The 15630-nt window shown below is 35.8% G+C and overlaps 1 protein-coding gene across 1 annotated transcript in view; it reads left to right on the top strand.

The window, feature by feature from the left end:
- The window catches only part of Adgb (androglobin), a 100585-nt gene that overhangs the window by 77591 nt on the left and 7364 nt on the right, over positions 1–15630 (top strand). Inside the window, exons 30-34 of the mRNA XM_013026942.1 lie at positions 1410–1521; positions 5373–5549; positions 7907–7914; positions 8595–8771; positions 9459–9564. Of these exons, the coding sequence (XP_012882396.1) occupies positions 1410–1521; positions 5373–5549; positions 7907–7914; positions 8595–8771; positions 9459–9564 (580 nt within the window). The remainder of the gene's footprint in view (positions 1–1409; positions 1522–5372; positions 5550–7906; positions 7915–8594; positions 8772–9458; positions 9565–15630) is intronic.

Below are 15630 nucleotides of genomic sequence, written 5' to 3'. Positions count from 1 at the left end.
TAAGGACAGAAAAGGAGAGATCTCATAGCTGATTCACAAGAAAACAAAATCTGAGTAAAACAATAGAGAATAGTATAACATGTTACCTTGCAAAACCTAAAGACACAGCTGTGGGGCTTCCATAAATCTATTGCTTTAGTGAACAAGTCAAGCATAAAGGTTTAAGATAATAACTTTCACCACAGTAATGGAACTATATTCCTCCATACTAGTGTCTTGTTTACCTGCATCCCTCACAACTACTGAATGAATCAGGAAAATATCACACACACACACACACACACACACACACACATACACACACAATGGAATTTTATTCCTCCATCATTCATTGAGAAGAATAGTTATTATGCCATTTACAAGGAAATAGATGAACCAGGAAAAAATTATATTGAGTGGGATAAACTAGGCTCAGAAAGACAAAAGATGAATATTTTCTCTTCCATGTGGAATAAGTATATTTAAAGATGCGTTCAGGACCATACACAGATCTACAGGAAGAAATAGAAGAAAGGAGTATGCAGGAGTGAGATTGTATAGTGTACCCCCACGAACTGTTAACCAGGAATCCCACAATATGAATATCAGAAAGTTGAAAGATGTTTTGACTGAGGGGGCTAGAGACCAACAGGAGGGGGCAGATGAATGAAAAGAGGAATAGGGAATAGATATAGGAACTAGAGACTTTGAGGAGATAGATAGGAATGGTTAGATCGTGGGCAGAGAACCACAGAATGGATGATTCTGATCAATATACATTGTATACATCGATTGACATGTTATACTGAAACCCTTATTGCAAGAAAACAATTAAAATTAGTTAAATATGTTTAAAGAAAATACAAATATACACTATGAAATAAAGAAATAAAAAGACTGAATTATTTCTTCAAAATAAAAATTATTCTCAGTATCTCTAATCAGTAAATCATAGCTTTATGCTTTTGAACCACCCTGAATACTGCTAAGTCCTAAAGACCAAAAGCTCTGAAAAAATATTCAAGCTTTTTAATAATGTGAGATTTCTCTTTATAATAAATCACACTGTCTCTTGCTCTTGCTCTTGCTCTTGCTCTTCTTTTCTGCTCTCACTCACTCTCTTGCTCTTGCTGCTCTTTTCTTGCTCTCTCTGTTCTATTCTAGCTCTCTCAAATAAAAAAATATAAAAAAAATAAATCACACTGGCAAAAATTAAAACTTATTTGATGGCAGTCATTGCTTGGGTTGTGAGAATATTTAACACCAATTGATTGTGATATTATACAATTTTTAGGCTACTTACCTCATTTAATTATTTTTCTTCATGATCCAGAAATTATACAGTTGAAATTATACATTATGAGTTATATTGAATGCATTCTATCTATAGTCTTCTCAATTGTTCTTAAACATTTCATTTTATTTCACAGGGTTATAAATATATCATACAGTGTTTGGTGCTATATAACAGCTGGCCTCTCACTGAAGGTCAGATGTCATTTGTTCAAGCACTAAAAGACTTAGAGAAAAGTGATGCCAAAGGTAAGACACTCCAAATGCTTATAAATGCACTTTAAATTTCATATAAATACTTAACTGTAAACCAATCCCATCATTATTAAACTATTGATTATAATTCAGATTCTATACTGTATTTCCTATCATGTTCATTGAATCTATATTGGAATGTACTTCTTGTATTATATGGGAGAAACGAAAATACCTGATTGCCTAAGTCTTATTGAAATACATTTTGTCTAGTGAGTAAAAATGTGATAAATCAATTAAACATTTGAATGTTTCAAGAAATATACCAAGAAATTTTCCATTTATAAAATTGTATTTTCCCATGGTGATCCTAAAAAATATAACACTGAAGATAAGCTCTTAAAGCATGTAGCATATCCCTAGTTTTGTTTGAGAAATCTCCAGTGAAAGAAAACTGGTTTGTGTCTTGAAAACAAATCATTTTCAATATCCTCACATCATAAGTCATGAATCGCTCTATGTCTTTGAAAAAGAGAATCACAGAAAGATGTCACACATGTTTAATCCTAAGCACTTGATAGCTAATTAGATATGAATAGACATAGATAGATAGATAGATAGATAGATAGATAGATAGATAGATAGATAGATAGACAGACAGACAGGTAGATAGATAACGTTATGAAATATGGAATTTGAAAATACATTATGCATATTTTCTGTTTACATTCTTTAAAAAATTAAGTCATTTTGCTTAATTGTGAGCAATACATGCAAAACATCAAAAAATGTAATGAAGCTACATGAAAGGTAAGACCTAGTATCCCTGTAAGCTTAGGTATTAAGATCCATTAGTAGACACTATCAAAAGCTGCTTTATCTTCCAGAACTTTTAATGCATTTTATAATACATAGGATAAGACACACACTTGTCTCTTTCCCTCCTGCAGCAAACACAATAGTCCCACCTGCCCCTCAGCCTCGACTTCTGTTTCCATGGTATCAATTATCTGTGGTCATCATGCCTTGAAAACATTAGATTAGAGCAACAAGGAATTAAGAGGCTCTGAGCAAGTGAGACTACATTTATACAACTTTCATTATAGTCACTTCTTATAATCTATTCATTTAGGTAATTTCTAAAATACGGAACAGGCAAGACTGTTGTGAAGACTCAAAATAATTTGTAGAAAGCTCTTAGATTATATTGACATTACAAAAATATGTTTATAATTATTATGCATTTCAACTAAAAAATAAGAATTTAAGGAATAGTATATAATTTTCTGATATTGTGTTTGATCACTTTACATATGAATGAGCAGCTGCCAGAGTAAAATTACACCTTACATTGAATAATGTATTTGTTGCTGTAAAGAAGCAAGCAGTGAAATTCATAATAGAATTATATTTAAAAATAGAGAATTTTTTCATTTGAAAGAATACGCCAAGCCATCTTTTGTAAGAGTCAAGAAGCTTTTAAATTCAGAATAATAGGTCTTTAATACCATGTTTATAAATATGGATTTCTAGACAACTTGATTAAATTAAAGCATATCAATATATCAACTGCTGTGCTCTGATTACAAATTTACAACTTGAAACTTACTTGCTCCAACTTGAAGGATATATTTTAGAAAATTGTTGTCATTTTACATGAAGAAGCTTTCATTATATTGATGACCTGACTTGAAATTTTGTATTCATTCTGAAGTTAATGGAAATGTTTCATTTACTCATGTTAAGCTAAATACCTAATTTCTATGAGAAATAAATTTGATTTTTAAAACAATTCCCTTCTGTGTAGCTCAAATTAGAATAGTAAGCAAATTTGCAACACAGGTTACTTCTGTCATCTTGTTTAAGGATATTGGCTCTGGCTCACACAAGACAACAGTGCCACCTTTAGAATATTTCAGGACTGATATTTTAGGAAAAGTTGCTCTATGACAGACCTAGTTAGATTTGGGGAGAGAGGAGGTCAGAGTACGTAAGCAAAGAGCCCGTACTTCTATCATCTGTCTCCAGAGTTTTCTAGTGGTGCTGTGATATTGATTCCTTTTGCCACTACCTTCTATTTTATGTGGCTACCTTGTACACCTGATCAGTTTCCTAAAATACATATAAACTTTATCATTATCAAAACTTGAAGTCTTGTTCAATTTTATAAGCAGGATGATAGCATTATTTCCTTAACTCAAACTGATATACTGGTTGTTTTGCATTTTTATGGAAAGAAAGATGGCACAATGAATATATTGTGCATTCAATTCAAGGTCGTTGTAGATAGCAATTGTTACATACATTACATATATTGTAGTCATATAATAAGTTTATGAATAATTACATGTATTATGTGTTGATACATATATATGAAGTTTTCCTCTTCATAAATGTGATTATATTTAATAAGCATGTACATTATCCTAAACAAGTGTTCTAGTTTAGACATTATGTGATCAAATCCCAATCAGTTTATTTAGTTCCTGAGTATATAAACCAACCACTGAATTTTAATCATAAGGACAAGAATGCATTTCTGTAATGTTTACAAGTATTACTATCTACTGAACATTTCTATCTATTGTGTTTTGGTTTCTTCGAAGCAACCAAAGACATAAAGTTATTACATAAACAGATACTCCCATGTACTTTCCCCCGGCAAGGAGTTTATAGATTTATCCCAATGATTACTCCCTCTGAGGTCTTAAAAACCATACATTGTACAATATAGGGTCACAGTGTTCATAGTTTTGAATCAGTGGGATGCTTTCTTTCATGTCTTATTCCTATCTATGCTGCCACCGTGATACAGCTTTCTCGTAAACTTTGCATACGAAACAATATGATAATGAGAACATATTTATGAATTAAACACTATAGTGGTTGTAATTGGGGATTTAAATGACGTGTGTCACAATGTTCTAGCCTTCAAGGAACTTGTAATTCATGGGAGTAAAGGTTACAGTAGGAATTTTCCATTTATGTTGAATATGTTCAATGTTGATGAGACCTCTGTGAGCTGCATTTTATCAGGTCAAGAAGCAGTGGATTCAAGACCCAGTACTGAAAAAGTAGTGACTTTATTGTCTGTCTCCTGATAAAAATCCTAGTCTTCATTTTTGTTTCTTCTCTTGCTCTTGTTTTTATGGTGCCTCATCTCTAATCTTACGCTTTGCCTGACATCGAGCTAACCGGATTCTCTTCCTGTGGGTTCATTTTGCTCACTTTTCTGCTCATAGTTAAAGTAGTTCATTTATCTTGTTCTACACACCACTGGCAAGAGGCAAGCTACATAGAATCTCACCTTTCTCCTCAGAGCTGTCTTTAATCCGTGCTCTTCCAACAAGAACTCCAAGCTATCTGAGTTACATAAAATTTTCATTCTTTCAGCACTGTGTCCCAGATAAACAGCATATCCTGATTCTTGGGAGGTTCAAACTTTTTTAAAAAGAAAGTCAAATCCCAGAGGATTCATACTAATGATAACAGTAATAATAAATTATAATTATAGCATAGATGAAGACAAGAGCAAATGTTTTTCATACTTTTGAAATTAAGCTGGGAATTAATCCAAGTTACTTACGACTATAAATTAATGTTTTAATTATTAAAAAATTCCTAGGGAAATGACTAAAAACTAAAACATACAGAAAACACACAAAATTAAAGGATTAAAATAGTACAGTAGTAAATAACTTTAATGCCATCATTCACACTTCAATGCTGTCTTCATGATTTATGAATTATATCTCAATTGTATTTGAAGAAGTCAAACTGACTGTGATTAAGATCTGTTTGTTATTTCTTTGTTTAGAAAAAAAAGAAGAGAGACCCAAAGCCTTCATTTCCTTGATTTTATGATCATAGAAATACTTACTGTTTTCCTATTGTGTCCTCTCTAGGTCATATGGAGAAACATGAAGAATTAATTACCATGGGAAGCCCAGATGCCCATGCTGTTAGTGAGGGGCAAAAATCTTCAGCAACTTCCAAAACAACAAGGAAAGGCAAAGAAAAGTCTTCTGACAAAGAAAAAGCATCTAAAGAAAAGCAGGCCCCCCGTTTTGAGCCTCAGGTAGGTGTGGTATTTTACCTGTTGGAGTCATTTAATGAGCTAGGAATCATGGGGGTCACCGTGGTCCATTTCGTCCGAAGACAAAATGGTGAAACATTTGATCTTCTTGATTCTGTCAATCATCTCCATACCTTGAGGATGTTTTGGGGGGAACTTCTTCCAAGTTCCCTTTCCCAGATGGGTATTGTTTTTAAAAGCATTAATTGGCCTGTTAGTATACACAACACTATTCCTGGAACTTGAACTTTTTTGATGTGACATTCCTGGAGCTTGAACTCAGAGCATGGGAGCTATTCTTGAGCATTTTTCCTAAAGGCTAGTGCTCTACCACTTGAGCCATAGCCCCACTTCTGGCTTTTTTAGTAGCTACTTACAGATAAGAGTCTAACATACTTTTGTGTCATGGATGGCTTTGAACCTACACCCTCAGATCTCAGCCTCTTGAGTAATTAGGATTATAGGCATGAGCCTCTGGCACCCAGCTTGGAACTTGAACTTTTAAGATCAGTATGACACAATTTCTACCCTTAAAGAACTCATTTTAGTAGAGCAGACTTAAAGATAAACAGGAGTTTTCTTTGTTTCTTGATGATTCTGGAGATTAAACCCAAGGCTTTTAGGGATTAAACCTGCTAAACAAGGTGATAAACAGGTAAGCCTCACCAATAGAATTTTAGCACCAGATGTTGTCTACAGGGCACTAAAAAGCACAGCCTCTTCCTGGAGGATCTGAGCCCAGAACTGAATCCATGAACAAAGACGTGCTGAGACAAAAAGCAAATCCGGGCTGGTTTGGTGAAACATTAAAGGTAGGAGAAAGAAAGTAAAGTGATACCTGGATCAGAACTCACTGGAGCATTGGATCTCTGTCTGTATCTTAAAGGCCAATCTCCCTCAGAGCAAGTCATGTTTCAGTGATGGAGGGTAAGAAAAAAGCATCCAAGAGTGGCCAAGGTGAAGAGTGTAACATAAGTCAATCAATGTCCAAATTCAGGTTGCTTTTTAAAAGACTGCACTCCAGCAAAATACCTATGAGGACAAAAGTCATTTCGCAATTATAATCCTTGCTTCGCTTATGCAGAACTGGGAGTACTGCCGTGATGGTGGGAGCAAAGATGTGTATTGATGTGATCAGATCCATTTCAGGTACCCTGCAGCTTTAAAAGTCTGGATTCAAGAGAGATAAGACTAGCACATGTTTGAAAATGCTGCCATGGTATAAGCAAAAATGGTGCAAGATATTTTCCAGGATCAGATCAAAAGAAAGGAAGAAAGGGGGCAGGTGAAGGAACAAAACTAGGGTAGAATTATTTATCTGAAGAGCGGGGGTGGGGGGGTTAAGGAAGAAGAAAGAAGCAAGTATATGCCCCAGGTCTCCAGTGGAAAGTTAGATGTCTGCATCACTAGCAAGGTTGACAGTCAAGGAAAATTAACAAAATAAACGTGGTTTGGATGTCCCATATGCAAGGAATGGAAAGCTTTGTCCTCTTGTGTGTGAAAAGTTAAATTCTCTAGTTAGAAGCAACCTCGAGAAACACAGTGAGAAAAGCAAGCAAGTGTCACCTATCTCTAGGCTCATTCAAGACACACAGATCACCCTAGCATCCTAACAGTGTTCCTGTCTCCACATCAAAACTGGGTCCCAGAAAACATGGAGGGAAATTCACTGATCAAACCATTTAAAATTTGGTAAAAGCTAATGTGCTGTAGTGTAAAAATAAGAAAGAGAATTTCCATCTGTTGAGGTCTAATTCTCATTGGCACATTAGGGGAATACTGTGAAAAGCATTGTTTTGGTATACAGAAACCAATCACACATGAAAAGTGGCAGCAACAACTCCCCAACTGCATTTTTTGTCACGGGCAATTGACATAATCTCAACTTACATGAAATGGTATCTGACTTACCTCAGGATCTACTTTAGGACTGATTCAAAGCTAGTTCATTGCAGAAAGGGACAGAGTTTAAGATTATCCAGTCTGAGGTTAAAGAATGAAGTGAAAGCCTTCAACCCTCAGAGGCATGTTAACACCATGACACTTACGAAAATACATAATGAGAGCTCCAAAAGGAGAAGAGAGAAAATGACAGCAAAACCGTCTGAAGACTTAAAGCCCCTCCATTCACCCGTTCACTATCAGTGAACAGTCTCCTAAATAGAAACAGTCAAACCCTAGTTTTCCTCCTGGCCTGGCAGTGAATGGCTATCTAGCTCTTAGTTTCATGGAGAGCTTTTGTGAGTGTATATAAATGTAACATACACATTATTGTATACAATTTTAAGAATGAGAGGCACAAATCTTGACTGTGTAAATGATGTGCAATTTATGGACAAGGTCATTTCCACAGACTCTCTATAGTCCAGCATGTCGCCTCTCCTCCTGTCCTCCACTGGTCTGTTTTCAGACATCATAGATTTGTTTGGTGTGTCTCAAAACTTCATACAAAAGAAACGTGCAAGATGTACTCTTCTGTTCAACTTGTAATTCATCCAAAGAAAAATGTTTGCCTGTGAGATTCTTTCACCCTACAGTGTCTATCAGTAGTTTATTACTGTTTAATGTTAGTAGCATCCAGTTTATGAATCTATTAGAATTTGCCCATTTATCAGTTGATAGACATTTAGGCTGTTGTTACAATTAAGATTGCAGTGAGGCTGGGAGCTCACACCTGTAATCCTAGCTACTCGGGAGGCTGAGATTTGAGGAAAGTGGTTTGAAGCCAGCCCAGGCAAAAAGTCCATGAGACTTTTTATCTCCAATTAGCCACCAAAAAGCTGGAGTACTTTTGTGGCTCATGTGATAGAGCACTAGTCTCTAGTGAAAAAGAGTTCTGCCCACCAGCCCCAGGATTGCCACCCCACCAAAAAAAAAAAAAGAAGACTGCAGTGAACATACCTGCACAAATCTTCGGTGAATGGCCTTTTCATATCTCTTGGGTGAATTCTTAATGGTGAAATTATGAATTAGAAGATAAAACCTAACCCCTTTTCCAAGTGGAATAGCATTCATCTGAAAAGCTTTTTTTAAATTTTTTTTATTTTTGCAGACAACCACTGTTCACTCTCAACAAGAAGATCCAAACAAACCCTACTGGGTTTTGAGGTTTGTCTCTGAACACAGTGAATCAGAGTACTTTGATGTGAGAAAAGATACAGAAAGAGCAGATGAAATCAGAGCCATGAAACAAGCCTGGGAGACAGCTGAGCCGGGAAGAGCAATCAAGGTCGCTTGACAGAAAAGCTGCCAGGTTTTGCTTTTAATTGGGCACGGTGTAAGGAAAAGTCTGATTGACAAGACCACTCTTTCTTCCACACACACACACACCCCTCCTCCCAAATGGTATCTAGATTTTTTTTTTCAGATATTGATTTCCTAAATGTTAAGGTCCCGTTTGTACATATTGTGAAGCAACCTGATAGCCAGAGGTCTCACAAAAGCAAAGCATAGCAGAGCCAAATACAGGCCCCGCTATGAATTTCCTCCTTTTCCCATCATCCCTGGAAAACTTCAAGTAAGATAACTTAAAAATGTACTTTGAGCAGCACAATACAGGGATAGAGAGGAAGCATGATTAGGATGATTAGCACCCTGCCTCTCTTTTCCCTTGTATTTGCTGCAACAATCTTCGGGTTTGTATTTCCTGTCCTCACTCAGGGTCACTGGAACACATGAAACAGCTCAGGGGCAGCTGGCTCTAAGGTAGCATGCCAAGCCCTTCGTTGTAGAACGGTTCTTTCATCTGTTTTTAAAGACAGGCCATCAGAATTGCAGATGAGTCTACTTCCAGAGTAAGAAGAGTGGACGTAGTGAAACTACCCGTGCAGCCTGTGTCTTCCTGTTACCATGGTGTTGGATGGACAGGCTGTTGGTTTGCAAAACAGGTTACGGTGTGATAATGTTTGTCCTCCAGGCTTCTCAGGCTCGTTTGCGTTACCTCAACAAATTCATTAAGAAACCCTTCGATAGCCCAGAGGATGGGTCTGTGACTGAAGGCCCGACAAAACCCATGGACGAAGGTCAGTGTCCCAGCCCAGCTGCCTGCGTCACGTTGTCTGCACTTGTTACGTACAGTTCGCACATGTGCCTCTTAAATAGAGTGGATATGCTTGACAATATGGTATACTTCATAATCCCTGGTCTTCAAGATCATAAATGTAATACGAATTCTTATCAATATGAGAAGCGTGCCTAAATTATCAAATTGCCTTCACTTATCTTCTCATTTGACATCTGTATTTCTATCCTCCAAGCAGGTACCAGTGCCCCATTTAAGCAAAGATAAAACCAGAGATAAGGTAACATGTTAATTCCAAGACAGCAGTATGGAACTCAAAGGCAGGCCTATTACTATAAATCTGGTCCCTTTCATATCAAAAAACTATATGCTATGTTATATGTACTATTATATAGTATATTATATATACTTCATATTATAAATGTATATATAACATTATGTATCATAGGACTATTATATAACCTTTAAATATATGGTATATAATATGTAATACATACCACATATAATGTATTTATAAGTGTATATATTATGTATTCATATAATAACATACATACATATATGCATAATCTAATATATACATTATGCATTTCACACATTATATAATCTATGCATTATACAGATATTTCATACATCATATAGAATAGAATATATATTATACATGAGGTATTTATATTATTTTCAAAGCCCAGAAAGCATCTCAGTAATATTTCTTTTCTGTGCTATTTATGTGCCCAGTATGATATTTTCTTTATAAATGTACACACTGTCTCTACTCCTATCACCCTCTCTGGTCCCGTTCCCTATTCCCATGGGTTTCTACCACAAATAGTTACTCTTTTGCATTCATGTCTTTCTGGTTTATGTTGAGATTCTAAATATAAGACAAAAACAAGATATTTGTCCTTCTGACTTTAGTTTAATTCACTTAGCTTGATGTTCTCCAGTTCTATCCATTTTCCTCCAGATGACAAAATTTTATTCTTCTTTATGACTAAATAATACTCCATTGTGTATATATGCCAAATTTATGATGGATCGCATTATGATTTCTTTGTCCATTCTTCTGTTGTTGGGGACCAAAGATAACTTACTAGTTTGGACACTGTCACTGGGGTTGCACTCATTTCTATTGTATGCTGACTTGGATTCCTTTGGGTCTATGTCTGCCCAGGTATAAGGCAGTTCTATATTAATTAGTTGAAGAATTTCCATACTCATTTCCACATGGAAATGGATGGATGTATTCATTTTCAAAACCACCAACTATGTAGGGTATTTTTTTCTTGCCACTATCTTCTCTCTCATCCTCCAAATCCTTGCCAGTAGTTGTTTGTTTTTTGGTAGTTTCTCAACTATCCATTCTGCCTAGAGTAAGGTAGAATCTCAAAGTAGTTTTTAAGTTTTTGAGCTTTAAGTAGTTGTACAAAGGAGTTTCCATTTAAAAAGCAGTTTATGACTACAATGCATCTTAAGCAATGTCACCCCTTTCCACATTCTCACCGACCCCTCCCTAGCCATGCTTTCCATCCTCATGTTTCTTAGTTTTGTAGTTTATACATTGACTGCATTCTCCCCATTTTCTCCTCTTCATTAGTCTACCCTTCTCCCCTTGGTCCCACCTAACCTCTTGCAAGTACCCATTTCTGGAGCTTATTTTATTGGCCTTTGTCTTTGCCTTTCTAAGGAATTACATTACTTGAGTTCTTCCTTGAATCCACCATGTTTCAGTTCACACATGTATAACCACTTCCATACCACCCAATGTGTCTACTTACAGGTTTATAAGCTAATCCTAGTTTTCACACAAGAGTGAAAACATGCAATCTTTGTCTTTCTGGACCTGACTTACTTTGCTTAATGAATTTGTCTATTTTTCCCATTTCTTTATAAATAGTATCATTATTTCTAATGGATAAGGGAAATTCTATTATGTGTATATACCACATTTTCTTGTTCTATTCATCCATTGGAGGGTATCTGGGCTGAGTCCATGCCTTAGCTATGGTGAATAGTACTGAAATAAACATGGTTGTGCTGGTGGGTTTACTGTAATCTAGTTTGTAATATTTTGGATAAATACCCAGGAGTGGAATTTCTAGATCATAAGATAGTCATACATTGAGTTTTATAAGGAACCTCCATACTGCTTTATAGAGTGGCTAAACAAGTTTACCTTCCCACCAACAGTGATAGGGTTCCCATTTGGCAACATTTTCACCAGTATCTGTTATAGTCTGTTTCTTGATTATGGCCATTCTAACTGGAGTGATGGCTAAAGATCCTTAGTATAGTATTTAGCCATCATAAGAAGCAAGAAACAGAAATAAAGGGGATAAAAAGTAAGAAAGAAGAGAAATTACCTCAAGGTGAAAATGATCATATACTTAAAAGACCCCCAAAGACTCCACCAGAAAACTTCAATTTGACAAGCAGTTTTAGCAAAGTAGAAGAATATAAAATCAACATACAAAAAATCAGCACTTTTTCTGTATACCAACAAGAAACAAGCTTAGAAATCAGGAATCAATTCTATTCTCAATAGTTTCAAAAATAAACCTATCCAAGATGCAAGACTTTTGTAGTAAACACTATAAAGCATTGAAGATAGAAATGGAAGACACTAGAAAATGGAAACAACACCCAAGTTTATGGTATTAATATTGTGAAAATTGCTACATTACCAAAGCTAATTGACAAATTTTGTAATCCTCACCAAAAGTTTAACAGCATTCTTTATAGAAATAGGAAAAAAATCTTCAAATTCATCCAAAATCAACAAAACATCCTACATAACCCATGACTTCAAATAGCCCTACAGAACATATATAAAAGACTGAAACTTGATCCTTATCTCTAATTCTGTACCAAAAATCAATTGATTTTTAGGAGAAGAGGGGGGAAATGCAGACAAGAATTCAATGCATATCTTATAAAATGAAGAAGAGTGAGGGAGGAAGGGAGGAATAGGTGAGAATATTGACAGAGGTGATATTGATCAAGATATACTGTATTCATAAACTTCTTTGTTTAATAGCAACTTCTTTGTACAACTATGTAAAGATAATTTTTTAATTAAAGCAATTAAGATTGATATTTTAATAGCAAAGATCTTAATGTAAGTTCTGAAATTTTGAATCTATTGAAAGAAAAGAGGATACAAGCATAGGCAGTAGCTTTCTAACCAGGACTGTAATAGTTCAGACAATAGCAAACAAAAAGATAAATGGGGGATAGCATCAAATTAAGAAGCTTCTGCACAGCAAAAGAAACAAGTACCAGAGAGAAGCAAATATTTTCCAGATATTCAGCACATAAAGAGCTCCAAAAATCAAATACCAAAATAATCCAATTAATAAGTGAATGAATTGAATCAGACAGTTCTCAGAAATACAAATAGCCAGTGTATACAGGAAGAAATATTCAAAATATTTGTCCATCAAGTAATCTTTCTAAGTTCATAAGACGCCAAGAGACGGAGACAGCCTGAAGACGGGGCCTCTACAAATCACTGCCTTCCCACTCCTGTGACTTCTTCCATCTCCTACCACTTGAGATTCCATGGAGGCATGAGGGAATAACTTCCCAACTCACGCTCCCATGTTCCAGCTTGAGGGATGTCAGTCAGTGATTACTCTGAAAGTTTTAGGGTCCCTTACTTTCCATAGAATATTACAAATAGCATATTTCACCCTCATGTTATTATCCCAGGCTGGGCACTTTGCTTAGATAATCTTTCTAGTTTTTCCATTTCTTTACAAATATTACCATTATCATTCTTTCTAATTTATTTTTTGGTCAGTTGTAGGGCTTGAACTCAAGGTGTGGGCACTGTCCTTGAGCTCTTCTTCTCTACCACTTTGAGCCACAGCCCCACTTCCAGTTTTTGAGTGGTTCATTGGAGATAAGAGTCTTACAGGAATCTTTGTGAGGACCGCAGTCCTTAGATCTCAGCCTTCCAAGTAGCTAGGATTACAGGCATGAGTCACCGGTACCTGGGTTTCTCTAATGCTTTTTATGACCTCATTTGGCACCCACCATAGCTACCAGACAGATATTAATATTTCCATTATACTTTACTTTTCCTACATGATACATTTAGAAAGGGACAATGCTGGGGTTTGAAATACTACTATCTGAAATACTACTAATATTCCTGTAATCCAATTTTATGCCAGAAAGTAAAGGTGAGTAAAAACCAGTACTTGATCTTTGAGATATATCTTTACTGTTGTAAATACTCCTGGGTTATGGATATTAGTTAAAACAAGGAAGATTATCCAATACTATTGAAATAAGGGAGGTAGAATTCATCTTAGATGCAGAAAAGTAGGGATTTTGCCCAAAGGTAGGTGAAGGAGTAAATGGAAATTACCCCTAGGTATTCACTTAGGCATCAAGGAATTTCTGTGGCTACCAAACGTGAGAGAAGAAGAGCTTTTGGGGTATCAGGGATAGGGAGATTTTAGCTTAGTGGGAATCTTTGTTAAAACTGGGATCAGCAGATCAATGAGAATTCCTAGCTTAGAGCAGGACTAAGAGAGGGCTGGCCTTGTCAGCAGCCAAGGCACAAACTTCAATTCTTCAGCCAGATTGATTTTTGCATATACATATATGCACACAGGAACCCATCCGAAAGACTCATAGAACAGTGACTGCTAAAGCCTTTCTTCTTCCCTGTCGGCCCATTTCCTCCATAAAGGAATATGCGCTCCATATGTCTTGACTGTGTAGTAGTGGATTTGTTCTTGTATCTGTTTTAGTAACTTGAGGTTTATAAACAATTTGTAAACTGTTGGAACAAATTGTCTTCCTTCTCTTTTCTCTCGATCAGTCTTGCTAATAATATGTATCAATTTCAGTAATATTTTTAAAGAACTAAAATTTGACTACTGGTATTTCCCTTTTATTTCAACATTTTCCAATGCATTTTTTATTTCTGCCTTTCATCTAAAGCAGAATATAATTAATATTATCTCCAAGTAATAAATAGAGAGATACTATCTGCCTAATGTGGAACTTGTGATAGATTAACCGTTTTTCTTTATGGCCAATGGATCTAAAACAGTGAAGATATAATTCTTCTTAAGAAAAATATCCCAACCTTAAGATTTCATAAGCAACAGCCCGTTATAATCATATAATATTACATTGTATATAATATACATGTCATACATTACCTTTGTCTTGCACAAAGCAATGTTACCTTTTGTAAAATTGTTTTTTTCTCTGTTGAAAACAACCTAGTCATGCCAGTAAACCTTGCCTGTTCTGCATATTTGAAGCAATCAACACTCCATGTATTGATGGAGTGACAAACATTTCTCACACCCAAAGGTTAAATACGTTGTTGTTATTGTTGTTGTTTTGGGAAAAAAAACGCCACAGTACAATTTAGGCATTCCTACTACTTTTTCAGCTAATAGACTATGATTCCATTTTTATAAAATCATACCATCCAAAACAGGAAATATATAGCAATAGTCTAGCCAAACCATGTCAACTGAAAAAGATAATATTACATTTCCTCTTAACCAGTTTTCCTCTTCCCATAAAGTTGAGTTTCATAGCAAGCAAATGTCTGTCCACCTCCCTATCTTCACTGGATGAATCTTCTTCCCAGAATTCTTCATGATGAATTGTTGTCCTCACCATTCTGACATCCTGAAGACCAGAAACATCATATGGAATTCTAAAGCAATGCTGAGCCTGGCGTGGTGACTCACTCCTGTAATCTTAGCTACTCAGAGAGTAGAAGTCAGGAGACTCATGATCAGTGCCAGCCTATGCAAACGTTCTGGAGACTCTCATCTCAACAAATGAAAAGCTGGAAACAGAAGCACACATACCAGTCACCCCAACTCTGTGGGAAGTAAAATTGGAGGATTAAGGTCCAAACTGACCCCAACAAAAAACTATTTGAAAAATAATTTTTCAAAAAGTCTGAGCATGTGGCTACTACTCAAGTAGTAGAGTATCTGCCTGGCAAGTACAAGTCTCTGAGTTAAATCCATAGTACTGCCAAAAAAATCAACTCTAACTCACTCTGGACTCTAGACAAAGATGGAAC

The sequence above is a fragment of the Dipodomys ordii genome, unplaced genomic scaffold (assembly GCF_000151885.1).
Source record: "Dipodomys ordii isolate 6190 unplaced genomic scaffold, Dord_2.0 Scaffold98, whole genome shotgun sequence".
Classification (NCBI taxonomy): Eukaryota; Metazoa; Chordata; class Mammalia; order Rodentia; family Heteromyidae; genus Dipodomys; species Dipodomys ordii.
This window is presented reverse-complemented; position numbering and strand designations above follow the sequence as displayed.